General features: G+C 29.9%; 2 protein-coding genes and 1 pseudogene across 3 annotated transcripts in view; 2 read left to right on the top strand and 1 right to left on the bottom strand.

Moving 5' to 3' along the window:
• The window catches only part of LOC107464663 (dimethylnonatriene synthase), a gene marked incomplete at its 5' end in the record, with an annotated part of 6,859 nt that extends 1,964 nt beyond the window's left edge, over positions 1–4,895 (top strand). Inside the window, 1 exon segment of the mRNA XM_016083604.3 lies at positions 3,999–4,895. Within this exon segment, the coding sequence (XP_015939090.2) occupies positions 3,999–4,628 (630 nt within the window).
• Positions 4,896–5,231: 336 nt separating this feature from the next.
• On the bottom strand, positions 5,232–8,058 carry LOC107464674 (uncharacterized). 2 transcript variants are annotated; one of them, XM_016083619.3, is made up of 3 exons: positions 7,774–8,058; positions 6,402–6,523; positions 5,232–5,640 (listed from the first exon to the last, which is right to left on the bottom strand). In XM_016083619.3, exons 1-3 carry the CDS (start codon positions 8,001–8,003, stop codon positions 5,630–5,632), a joined length of 363 nt encoding a protein of 120 aa, XP_015939105.1. In that variant the 5' UTR covers positions 8,004–8,058; the 3' UTR covers positions 5,232–5,629. The 2 variants fall into 2 exon arrangements, with proteins under 2 accessions (XP_015939105.1, XP_015939100.1); XM_016083614.3 differs by having other exon boundaries at positions 5,232–5,619.
• Positions 8,059–10,168: 2,110 nt separating this feature from the next.
• On the top strand, positions 10,169–11,577 carry LOC107464552 (putative chloride channel-like protein CLC-g; annotated as a pseudogene).
• The last annotated feature ends 987 nt before the right edge of the window (positions 11,578–12,564 follow it).

The following is a 12,564-nucleotide window of genomic DNA, read 5'->3' as shown; positions in this document are numbered from 1 at the left end:
TAAAATATAAAAAATTTATCACTTTAATTTTACAATATTTGTATAGGTACTGAAACATCTATGTACTAAAATTTGCCATATATATCCAATGGTTCTTAATTAACAAGGACATAATAGTCATAAATATGAAAAAATGCATAACAGTAAGTATGGGTGTATATGACCTAGTCTGATTTAAAAGTTCAGTTCAGTTCAGTTTCCAATATTTTAGAGGCTAATATATTGTAATTTTATTGGATTTTTTTTTGTCAAGTAATTTCATCAAATTTAAAATTGGGTAAAGATTTTAAAAATAGAATTGATCATTATTTATGGTCGAATTTGGGTCAAAATAAATCCGACTTCATCCGACTCTATGTGTATTCTAAAAGGACTAAAAATATATATATTTTAAATTAATTCTAATATTATGTTATATTAATTATAAGTTTATTGTTTTATTTTTAATCACACTTAGTTGAATTAAAAAATAAATCAAAGAAACACGAAATTAGAATTTATAAACAAATTCAAATTTAAATATAGATATTAACTTTTTAATACAAGTATGTTTTTTTTCTTTATAAATAAGTGTATCATAATTTTTTGACATAAAAATTATTAAGATCTAAATTTTACCAATATAGACCTAATTTTAATGTGGCTCAAAAGTAATATTATTTCACCAAATTTAAAGTTAAATAAAAGTGTCAAAAATAAATCCGATCATTATTTAAAATCAAATCCAAATCAAAACGAACCCATTCTAAAGAGTAATAACACCTCCAAAACATGCTACATTTGCCATGTTCTTATGTTTAATGACTCAATAATATTATAGCAAGGATGACGCTAGTTTCGGTAGGAAAATTACTATCAATAATGTGGGCGGCCCCTTCTTTTAATTAAATTATCTTAGTCTAACAAAAGTCAAATTCCAATTTTAAATGTCTACAAGCTTTCTTATTTTAAGCAAGCTAAGGAACACCCGATCCATCTGCATAAAAAAATAATAATAAAAACAAAAGCTTTCGCAGCGAGGTAATCAAATAACTGAAAAAAAACAACTTTGGTCTCTATAAGTCTATATTAGTGGCTAAAAAGCTGAGATTTTGTATATGCAACACAACAACAGCCCACAAAATTTGTTCTTTTCATACTTAAAATGGAACCACATATTTGTGGCCTAGCTTTTTGTGGTGGTGGTCCTTTTGCCTAACTAACTGGTGAAAAAGATTGCAAATATGGATGAAGTCTGTTTGTATTCTGTTGTTTATTATGGTCTTTAAAAATTGTTTAATTGCCAATATGGATGAAGTCTGTTTAATTTTTTTTGATAAAGATCATCTTATTTTTCATAAAAATAGATAAAAATCAGATTAAATATTTACTCTTAGTTATTCCTCAGGAATCGTGGGATGTCAACTAGTGTTTTTTAGTATAACGACACAATAATGTCAATGGAATTTAGCATTGGATTATATTATAACTATTAGTTTGTAATTTGAGGATTAAAACATTACAACAACAACGAAGTTTTGTCTCATTAGATAGGATTGATTACATGGATCAAGCGATCCATTAACCTCTATAATGTATTATGTCTTTAAAGAGATCGTTTAAATGTAGATCTCATTTGACCACCTCATGGATAATCTTTCTAGGTCTTTTTCTATCTTTCACCCCTTATCTATTTTTTATCTTATCTACCATCTTGACTGAGTGCTTTGTCGGTTTTCTTCTTATATGTTCAAATCACCTAAGACGCGATTCTACATCTTTTCCACAATAGGTGCTAATCCAACTTTCTCTCTCTCTCTCTCTCTCTCTCTCTCTTCGTTTCTTATTTTATCCAATCGCGTATGATCACTCATCTATCTCAACATTTTCATCTTTGTCACGCTTAACTTATGTTTGTACTCTCCTTTAACCGCCCAACACTTTGTACCATAAAGTATAATCAATTTGATAACAATGCCATAGAATTTACCTTAAAGTACGCGCTTGTGCGCTTATGTGTGCGTGTGCGCGTGTATGCATGTATGTACGTGCGCGTCTAATAGATTGTTTAGTTCGGTGAGCCCCTATCCAATTTCGGGACCTCCGAAATTGGGGGCACGATTCCGATATAGGTTTTCTGGAAATTGATTATTTGAATTCTTATTATTTAGTTACTAAATTAGATTTTATTTTAGTGAGCATAAAATTTTTTTGTTTAACCTAATAAGAGATTATAAATACCTTATAAATTATTGTAGTTGGCATTGAGTGACTAGAGATGTAAACTCTCTTTTTTGGGTTTCGTGATGAAACCATAGTGTGGACAAGTGAAGTTGAGCGAGTTTCTCTATTGTTGCATCGAGGAATTGGGTAGAAGGTTGAGTGAGTTCATTCGATTCATCCCAAACTATAGTGTAGACAAATTAGGTTGAAGAGTCCCTTTTCTTATTGTATCAAGAAATTGGATAAAAAGTTGAATGATTCTCTTTGTATTCAATTTCAACCTATTCTTTTGTTTTCTATTTTCTATTTTCAATTTCAATTCATCTTTTTCTATTTCAATTCTTATCTTCTTATTTATTATTAATTCTTTTTTCTTTATCATTGGATATCAAATTTTAGGTATTAGATTAATTTTTATTAATCTATATTTGTTCTTCTTGTGTCCTAAAAAAATCCAGTGCCTTTCGCAATTTTTTTTATGCTATTGTCGTTTCTATTTTCTTTGTTTGTATATTATTATTGTTTTGTCGTCCTTGTTGATTTCATTATTTAAAAAAATAAAAAATATACAAAGCAACAGAAAAAGAAAAAACACAAAAAAAAACGGAGAAAATGTATTTCTTATATTTGTTCTTTTTATATACTAGTTTATTCAACTACAAAATTTAAGGACAAATCCTTTTCGAAAGGGAAGAAAATGATATGTGTTTCAAATGTTCGTAATATAAAGAGTTCAAATATTATTTAGTAGTTATTAGTTTATATTTTAAGTATTAAAATATTTAATTTAATTTTATGTATTTTAATTTTTTTATTTAATTATTAGATTGAATTTTATGTTAGTGGGTTTAGAATTTTCTTTATTTAACTTAATAAGAAGTTATAAATACCTCATGAACTATTATAATCATTATTGAGTGATTAGAGATGTACAAATTTCCTTTTTTGAATTTTGTGATGAAACTATGGTGTGGATAAGTGAAATTGAGTAAGTACCTCTCTTATTGTATGAAAAACTTGGATAGAAAGTTGAGTGAGTCTTTTTTATTCAATTTTTAAATTATAATGTGAACAAGTTAAATTGAGGAGTCTCTTCCTTGTTGCATTAAAAAATTAAATAAAAAATTGAGTGATTTTATTTTATCTAATTTCAGCCTATTCTTTTATTTTTTATTTTTAATTTTAATTCATTTTTTTTATTTCAATTTTTACCTTCGTGTTTGTTGTTAGTTTTTTTCTTGTCGCTATACTTCAAAACTTAATATAAAAAATCGATTATTGTATATTTGTATATTTTTATAAATATTATTTTATATATTTTTTAACAAAATAATCCGTTATTAGAATGATAAAAAAATTTGCAATAAAATAATCAAATTTCTCATGACAAAATAATCAATTTTTTTTAAAACAGTATGATCAAACAATTTTATAATCACTAAATATTTATTTTTATCGGAGACAAATTTTTTATATCCATAATATAGCAAAATTGATTACACTCATGCAATACATATCCTTTTCCATAACTATAAATCTTTTTTATTATAAATACATATCTGGTTTGATTATATATGGTAATGATTTTCATTACAAATATTTTTTATTATAATTGTGAATCTAGTTAATAAAGATTGCATTGCTATCTATTTGACTATTTGGTTGCTAAATAATAATAAATAAATATTTTTTTATCTTTTGTTCTTTTTCCTTCACATGAGTGGAAAACAAAATATTTATTTCATTTGGTCAACGAAAAACAGTGGACTCGCCAACTTTAATTTTGTTGTATGCAGATGCTTGTCCTAACTGGATCAGGAAGCACAGCCATAACATTAACATGGGCACTATCCTTACTCTTAAACCACCCAAATGCCATGAAAGCTGCCAAAGAAGAGTTAGATACCATCGTCGGAAAACACAAATGGGTCCAAGAATCCGACATCAAAGACCTCAAATACCTCCAAGCCATTGTCAAAGAGACTCTTCGGCTCTACCCTCCGGCACCCTTAACCGGAATACGGGAAGCCACAGAAGACTGCTCTCTCAACGGTTACTATATCTCAAAGGGCACTCGCTTGTTCATCAATCTGTGGAAGCTCCATAGGGATCCCAAAACATGGTCTAATCCTAATGCTTTTGAGCCTGAGAGGTTCCTTAACGCTTGTTCGGGGATCGATTTTCGTGGTCAGGACTTCGAGTTTATACCGTTTAGCTCAGGAAGAAGGTCGTGCCCTGGCATGACGTTTGGAATGCAAGTTGTGCATCTGACATTGGCTAGGTTGATTCAGGGTTTTGATATGTCAACAAAGAGTGGTGCTGAAGTTGATATGAGTGAAGGGTTAGGTGTGGCCTTGCCTAAGAAACATGCCCTTGATATTGTTCTCAAACCTCGTCTTCCTTTGGAGCTATATGAAGGCCTTTAAATGCATGTATGGCAAGTAGAGAAATAATTCTGTATTTTTAAAATATATCTAGTATATATTTTAAGAATATTCACAATTATGTATCAAAGAAAAAGGTGGCTGAATATTCACAATTGTAGTCTTGCAAGAATATAAGGGGTGCAGGAGAATAATGAGGTCATTTGGGAAATAAATTGTAGTTGTATTACTCTTACTGGTATCAATAAAGGACAAAAGTATCCTGTTGCTTATTGCTTTTAAAAGCTTACTGGAAAATAATTGCTTATTTTTAAAAGTTTAAATCTGAAGCTAGATGATATTTATTACCAAATTACATGCATGTGTAAGTCTTATCTTTCTGGTTGTCTCCTGTTACAAACTTACAGTTGTAGTCTTGTGTAAGAATATATGGATTGCAGTAGAATTATCAAGTTAGGGAAACAAAATGTCGCTGTGTACCCAAATTGTAGTGGTATTAAATATTAATATATAAATAATGTTTTTCACGTTACCCGGACCGGCTAGGTGACCGGTTTCTGGTTATTCCAGTTGAACCGGCCGGTCCGGTTCGGTTTTTAGAACCATGATAAATATACGATTTAGCTAACATGTACTTTAAGGGTATATGTTAAAATTACCAATTAAAAAAAAGTTTTATAGAAAAAATACAAACTTTCCAATGCATTTATTAAAATAATAATTTTAAAAACTTCTACCAATAATAACATTAACATGTGCTAAACCCATAAATATATTGGCTGCTAGCATCCAAATATAGATAGATATAAGAAGGAACTCAGACTTCTAACAAGTGCAGACTCTCCTTGTTATAATACTACCAAACAACTCACCATAGATCCTCATCTCTGGCATGGACTAAATTAACATCCTTTAGTGCAGGATCTTCATCAACCACCTTGAAAACAACCCTTTCATGGATGCAGAAATTCTTGGAAGACGTTGCTTTCTTTGTTGAAGTATTACTTCTTTCCCTTCTTGCCTTGCTTCTTCTCTGTATGATATCAACAAAGAACTCCAGATGTGTTTGGAGAAGCCAAAAGATAAAAATTGTTTCAACAATTACTTATCTGCATAATCACTTTGTTATATAATTGATTATCTGGGAGTTAATTAATGTTTAGATACTTTAACTCGAGAGATTTAAGATAATACGTTGTGTTTGGACCATTCAAAAGAATGTTACTTTTTGTATGGTAAAATTACTGATAAGGTTATAGAATGATTGCTTACATTATTTAGTACTTAGGAGTTAGGATCCATTTGGTAAAAGCAACATTTCTGAAACAATAATCAGCTTTTACTTACAATCATAAACTTCAAAAAAAGATTTATACTTATAAACTATTTCGCAACTTACAATCTATTTTTTTATTTACCAAACTATTAGATTGTTTCAAAAAACTGTTTATAGAGATTATAAAACATGCTCTAGGTGCATTAGTGATAAGGGTTCATGACTGAATCATGAGTCCTAATCTTTCCATCCAATTTTTTTAATTTTAGTAACACCACACTTGACTTCATCTTGTGGATTTTGACTCAAAAACATATTTGAGACAAATATAAAGAAGGAAACAGTATGCGGGCCTGAATGACTTGCTCAATTTCTCAACTGTAACAGGTTCACTTGAGATTTGAGAATAAAGTACACATAATCCTAAACATATCAACATACACAAACTGCACTACATCTCTTTGCGTAAGTATCTATACAAGAAGATATATATTAAAAGTCTGTATTAATATGAGAGTGCTGAGGACAAATTTGCTAACCTTGTTTCCTCCTTGCTTCAGATTTTGCAAAGAATTCTCTCCATTCATCAGTTAGAACAAAAATTGGCTCGTCATCTTCTTCCTCGTCATGTAGCTCCACATGCTCCAGCTCTTGTGAACTCCTGATACAAACAAAAAAGCATCGGAATAAGATCACCTTTCAAAGATAAAGAAAAACAACAACAAAGTCTTATCCCATTAGATTGAATAAGTTACATGGATCAAATGAAGACAAAGATAAACAAAGAGGAGATATATATAGTACTCAATGCGTTTCATGGCTTCGTAGTTACAACAACAAAATGGATATACCGGCAATGAAATCATGTGTAAACAAAATTGTAGAGCTCAATTTCCCTAGTCAACCAGGACAGCACAACATACAGTATCTAATAGTAACATTGAACAATGTCACACTTATTTTGGCGATGGAAAAAAATGGATAATCAAACTAACCAGGACACTTATCACAGGAAAAATTCCTTAATTTTAAGGAAAATATTATATATCTAGTCAGCTTGTGATCTTAAGGAAAAACTCTTAGCTGGGGTGACAACAGCTCAATTACAAAAGTGAATAAGTGATCGACATTACCCGATCACAAATTTGTCCATCGTTAGAGATCACAGAGACAGTTTCTCACACAATAATCCAATTCTAGGTTTCTACCAAGAACAGCAGGTTTCCCTTAAACTTTTAGTGTGAAGTGTGCCATTTTAGTTCCCTAAACACAAGGTGGAACTCAAAATCTAACTATCCAATGGTTGAATTCAGAATCTGTATACTCTTCAACACTTCCCAACATTGCACTTTCTAGAGCCTAGAAGCATGGACAGGCCGACTAAGTGAGGTGTCTGTGTCCTATCATTTTAAAAATTGTGTGTCGAGTGTCTGTATCCTTGCTTTTGCTTCATAGATTATGAGTGTTTCTAAATGACTAAATGTGATGCAGTAGATTCGTGCTCATCCAGCATTTTTTTTTTCATAAAATCCTCCCTAACAAGAATAATTCCAAGATTCAAACCCCTAAACATTAAAAACCATATAGTTCTTCTGCAATCGCAATCTAGTTCAACTACTGCCATAAATTACTTAAGCAAAAGCAAACTTCAATTTGATTCTGCAAACTGTCTAACACAAACTTAAATTTCCAACTACAATAAGGGTCTAAGAATTCTGCAAGAAACCCTAACACTGGAAACTTCCATATTGCTATAACCTATATATTTCCATTCTCTAACGATCCTATGAAATTAGCTACAGTTAAACCTTTGATCTTGCTTTTTTTCTTTTACTTTTTTTTCTTCTCAACACAACTAGTGTTTCAATATAAGAAAGAAAACACTGAAAGAGGAGAACGAAAGAATCTTACCGTGCAACAAAAGCGTTGGATTCTTCATTATACTTAGTAGCCTGTGAAGTTGGAAGGTGTAAGGGAGCAAAGAGGTGTGGATTCTGAGGAAGAGGACGGAGATACTGTGGCGGCGGTGGGAAGTGGTGGGTGTGGAGTGGGCAGTGGTGGCAGTGACCGCGGAGGGGGCAGTGGGGACAGTGTGCGTGTGGAAATGACTTCCGTACCCTGAATTCTTGTGACGAAGCCATCTTCCGTTACACTACGATTTTAGGTTCACCCACAACGGAAGAGAAATGTGATACCAACAAAGGATTTGTTTGATAAGTTTTCAAGAAAATTTTTTTTAGTTATTTTTTTTTAAGATCTTATAAAAAATAAAAAATAAAAGTAATTTTATGTTTGGATATTTTATATAAAAAGATCTTTTTATTTATTAATTATATTTAGATATAATAATAAATATTTTTTATTTAATAATTATATTTAGATATAATAATATAAAAATATTTTTTGTTTATTTATTATATAAAAAATATTTTTTTTAAAAAAATATAAATTACAATTTTTTAAAAAAAATGTTTTTTCTGATTTTTTTAGTATTTTTATTTTTACTACTTAAAATTTATTAAACATGTTAAAAAAAAAATTTATTAAAATAATAATGTCCAAACAAAAACAAAAAAAAGGATGACTTAGTGTTGCAAATGTATAAACAGTAAGCGAATAAACTCCTATTTTTAGGCTTTTTTTTAATAAAAAATCATATTTATGTTTTTAGTTAAAATTCAAAATATTCACTGTTTTAGATATTATTTTTTTATTTTGCAGCCTTTTATGTGAAGTTGATAATTGAGAGTTATTAAATAAAAATTTAGCCAAATTATTTAAATTATTTAATAACTTTTAACTATTAATTTCATGTGAAGTTGACTATATCTATGTTCAATGACGGAGTAAATTTTGGGGGACTAAATAGATAGAAGATAATTGTCAATATGCTTTTCATATGAACTCCATTTAAGATAAACTCGTCTAACCTCATCTCTCTGATTTGGGTGATATTACCAAATTTAAAGTCGTTTTCTAGGGTTTTGTTCCAAAGAATTAAAGTCAAACTCATCAGATGCATCTCTTTGAACTTTTGAAGGTTGTATCTCACTTTTTTTGTGATTCATTAAAGTAGAAGAACTATGTACATGTGTTGATATTGTAAAAGTTATATGTTCTCCTTTTTGAATATTAGCATTCCTCTTAAAAAATGCATCAATTCTTTGATTTTTCATGATTATTTTATATAAAAATTTGAATATATATCCTGTAAAATATGTAAAAAAGAAGTTAGAAAGATAAATATTAAAATTTATAATATTTATTGAAATTTTTTATCAATTTATACAAATACAATAATATCAATATTTATTGAATATTCTAATATTTTTTATCATAAAAAAATTAAATTAAATTAACAGTAAAATATAAAATAATATTAAATTACATAAATAAAAAATACCTAATTTTTTATATTTGAACTTATAAAGGTAGAGGGAGTGTTGCTTATTGAATAGAGGAGCTGCTAAATGTGAATACACTCAATTCAGTCCAAATCTAACATGTTTGAATGTTTAAAACTAAAAACTATTGTGCAATAAAAGTAAGAGATGAAAATTGAATTTTGGTATTTTAAGTCATAATAAAGTATTTAAGTCAATTGAACTATTATTTATTGTTCGAAGAAGTATTACTAATTTTTTTCACAAAAATTTAGGGGGTCATGACCCCCTTATCTGAACTAAGCTCCGCCTCTGCTTGTGTTTTCACCATATTATAATGGAGTTAGAAATTGCACAATTAAAAAAATGCAGTATAGTGAAGCACTAGCGCATTCACTATTATCGCTATAGCAGTGAAACAGATCTCGAACTATAGTAAGTTTGCATACGATATTATTACTAATATGTAAATGTTACTTATATAAAAATGTAAATATAATAGAGTAGAAAGTTAGACATTTTTGCCTAATCTCTAGAAGCTTCAGTTAGTTAGACTCAATCCTTTATACATGTGTATATAAGAAAATTTTACTGTACGTGTTGTTAGAGGTTTAGGATTATAGCTCCATCTCAGATCAATAGATGAACATCACTCTTTCTCTTCAATTTTTATTTTTATCTTCTCTCTAACTTCCTTCTCTGATCACATTTTTATCTACGTTCATCTACGGAGTTGTTAGATAGGAGATTTGTAATTTGTTTTTGGACGAAGAAAATGAGATTTGTGATTTATTCTTAGGAGTTCGTTGCTAGTGATTAGAGGGAGACAAGATAGTGTAATGATGGTAGTGATAAAGAGAAGGAGGCAGTGATATTGGCAATGGCAATAATGGTGACAATAATGGTGATAATTAGAAAAGAGAATGGTGGTGAGGAAGAATTTAGGTGGTGGTGAAATTTGGGACCAGAATGGTAATACTGTGGAGTAAAATTAGAATTTAAGATTAGATTAGAAGGTAGTTTGAAAATTTTAAATAATTTTTTAGGATTTAGCTAATTTTATCATCAAAAGTCCATCATTCATAGGTATATGAATTTTTTACTCCCACTTTTATGTGGGAGTATTAATGTATTATTAACGCACTAAAAAATATTTACAAATTGAATCCCATTTTTTTATTTTTAAAAATATCAATAATTAGATATTTGCCTTTATATCTTTTTGGTTTTCTAAATTGTTTTCCTTTTTTTTCTAAATCTTCTTTCCAATATTGAAGAGTAGAAAATTTTTGCTAGAGTTTTCTCCTACACTCAGCCAGCATCATCACGGTTTCTTTTACACTCAATGCCACCGTCTAAACTTCGGGTCGTTGCCGCAGCGGTATTCATTTTCATCTCTGTCTTGTTTTTTTTCAAAATTTTATTTTTCCGAGACTGATAATGTTTGATGTTTATTTAGCAAGTATTTCATATCATTTGGTAAAAGGTCCTCTTATGTTTATTCTTGGCATTATAGGAGGAATTCTCGGAAACTTATATAACTTTATGCTGAACAAAGGTTTTTATATATACAATTTTATTAATGAGTAAACATGACTATACTTAATTGCTTACAATAAAATTAGACATTTTATAATATTGTATAGTGTATTATTCCACCAACCTAATTTTCGTTATCATTTAATATTGCAGGAAAGGCACAATATGCAAAATTGTGCTTCTTTTTGGATTGCCATGGTTTGTATCTTGCCAACCTTGTCCTCTTGATGCAACAGAGCCTTGTCCAACAATAGGCCGATCCGGCAACTTCAAGAAATTCCAATGCCCTCCCGATCACTACAATGATCTTGCCAGCCTCATTTTTAACACAAACGATGATGCTATTAGAAATCTATTTAGCAGGAACACTAATGATGAGTTTTAGTATTTATCAATGTTCATCTTTTTCATCACATGCTTTTTCTTAAGTATCTTTACCTATGGAGTTGTTGCTCCAGCTGGTCTCTTTGTGCCAATTATTGTTACTGGTGCATCATATGGTCGCTTTGTTGGCATGTTGGTAGGTAAAAGGACCAATCTTCACCATGGCCTTTATGCTGTTCTTGGTGCTGCGTTTTTTCTTGGTGGATCGATGAGGACAACAGTTTCTCTATGTGTAATTATGCTGGAATTGACGAATAATTTGTTATTGCTACCATTGATCATGATGGTGCTTTTGGTATCCAAGACTGTAGCTGATGGTTTCAATACAAATATATATGACCTTATTATGAAAGCCAAAAGTTTTCCTTATTTAGAAACTCATGCAAATATATGTGACCTTACAATCTGAATTATATAACAAAATTTATTTATTCGTTAGTGTTTTCTTATTTTGAATCTATTTATCCGATGAATGAGTTAGATATTACTTTACTGCATTGACTTTCATTTTATCCCTTTTATTTGTTCTTTTGTTTGTAGAAAAGAAGTTTTGCATCTTTATAAGTGTAAGATGAAAGCAAGAGGTATTATTGAACCAACAACAAATCATTGTATTCTAAATATCAAGCTCTAGAGTATTTTAACTAAAATGGTCTTGAAAAATAAGTTTATTCATAATTGTTTTATGAACTTGAAGCAACTCACACATAATGACTTTTGCTATGTTGGTTGCCTATAGGGGTGGAAAAAGGTTAGCGGCCTGTCAAGGGCCTGCAGCTTGGCCTGTGTTTGGTCTGGCCTGGCCTGGCCTGTTATAAAATAGGTACATGCCCAGACTCTTTTAAAAGCCTTAATACATTAATAGGCCAGGCCCAGGCTCACTAATTAGCCTTATAGGCCTGTCAGGCCTGCCTAGGCCTATTAAAATATAATTAAATATATAAATAATTATTTATTATTAATAAAATTATGAGATATTTTAAATTTATTATATTTTATTATAAATATTTGTGTATATTTTAAATATGTTAAATGTTTAAAATTTTTTATAAATATTAAATATATGACATATTACATATAACTATTTTTGTTAAAAAATAATTTTTTTAAATAATATTTTTATTTTTGTAAAAAAAATTATCAGACCTTTTAACAGGCTTCAGGCCAGGCCAGGCTGAATAACAGGTCAGGCCTAGTACTTTATAAAGAGCCTATAACAGGCTACAGGCCAGGTTCAGGCCAATCAACTGTATGACAGGCCAGGCCTGTTAAGAGCAAAGCCTGGCCTGGCCTGGCCTGTTTCCACCCGTAGTTGCCTAAAATTAAAAATGATCGAAATGCTTTAGGCATTGAAGTAGCAAGGGAAGGTGCAATTGGTTCTAAAAAATTGGAGTAA

This window comes from Arachis duranensis, chromosome 9, assembly GCF_000817695.3.
Source record: "Arachis duranensis cultivar V14167 chromosome 9, aradu.V14167.gnm2.J7QH, whole genome shotgun sequence".
Classification (NCBI taxonomy): domain Eukaryota; kingdom Viridiplantae; phylum Streptophyta; class Magnoliopsida; order Fabales; family Fabaceae; genus Arachis; species Arachis duranensis.
This window is presented reverse-complemented; position numbering and strand designations above follow the sequence as displayed.

Coding starts and splice junctions, on each gene's coding strand:
- LOC107464674 (XM_016083614.3), bottom strand. CDS start 8,003: ATGGCTTCGTCACAAGAATTCAGGGTACGGAAGTCATTTCCACACGCA. Junction 6,524..7,773: donor TCCAACGCTTTTGTTGCACG/GTAAGATTCTTT, acceptor TGTTTGTATCAG/GAGTTCACAAGAGCTGGAGC. Junction 5,620..6,401: donor TGAAGCAAGGAGGAAACAAG/GTTAGCAAATTT, acceptor GATATCATACAG/AGAAGAAGCAAGGCAAGAAG.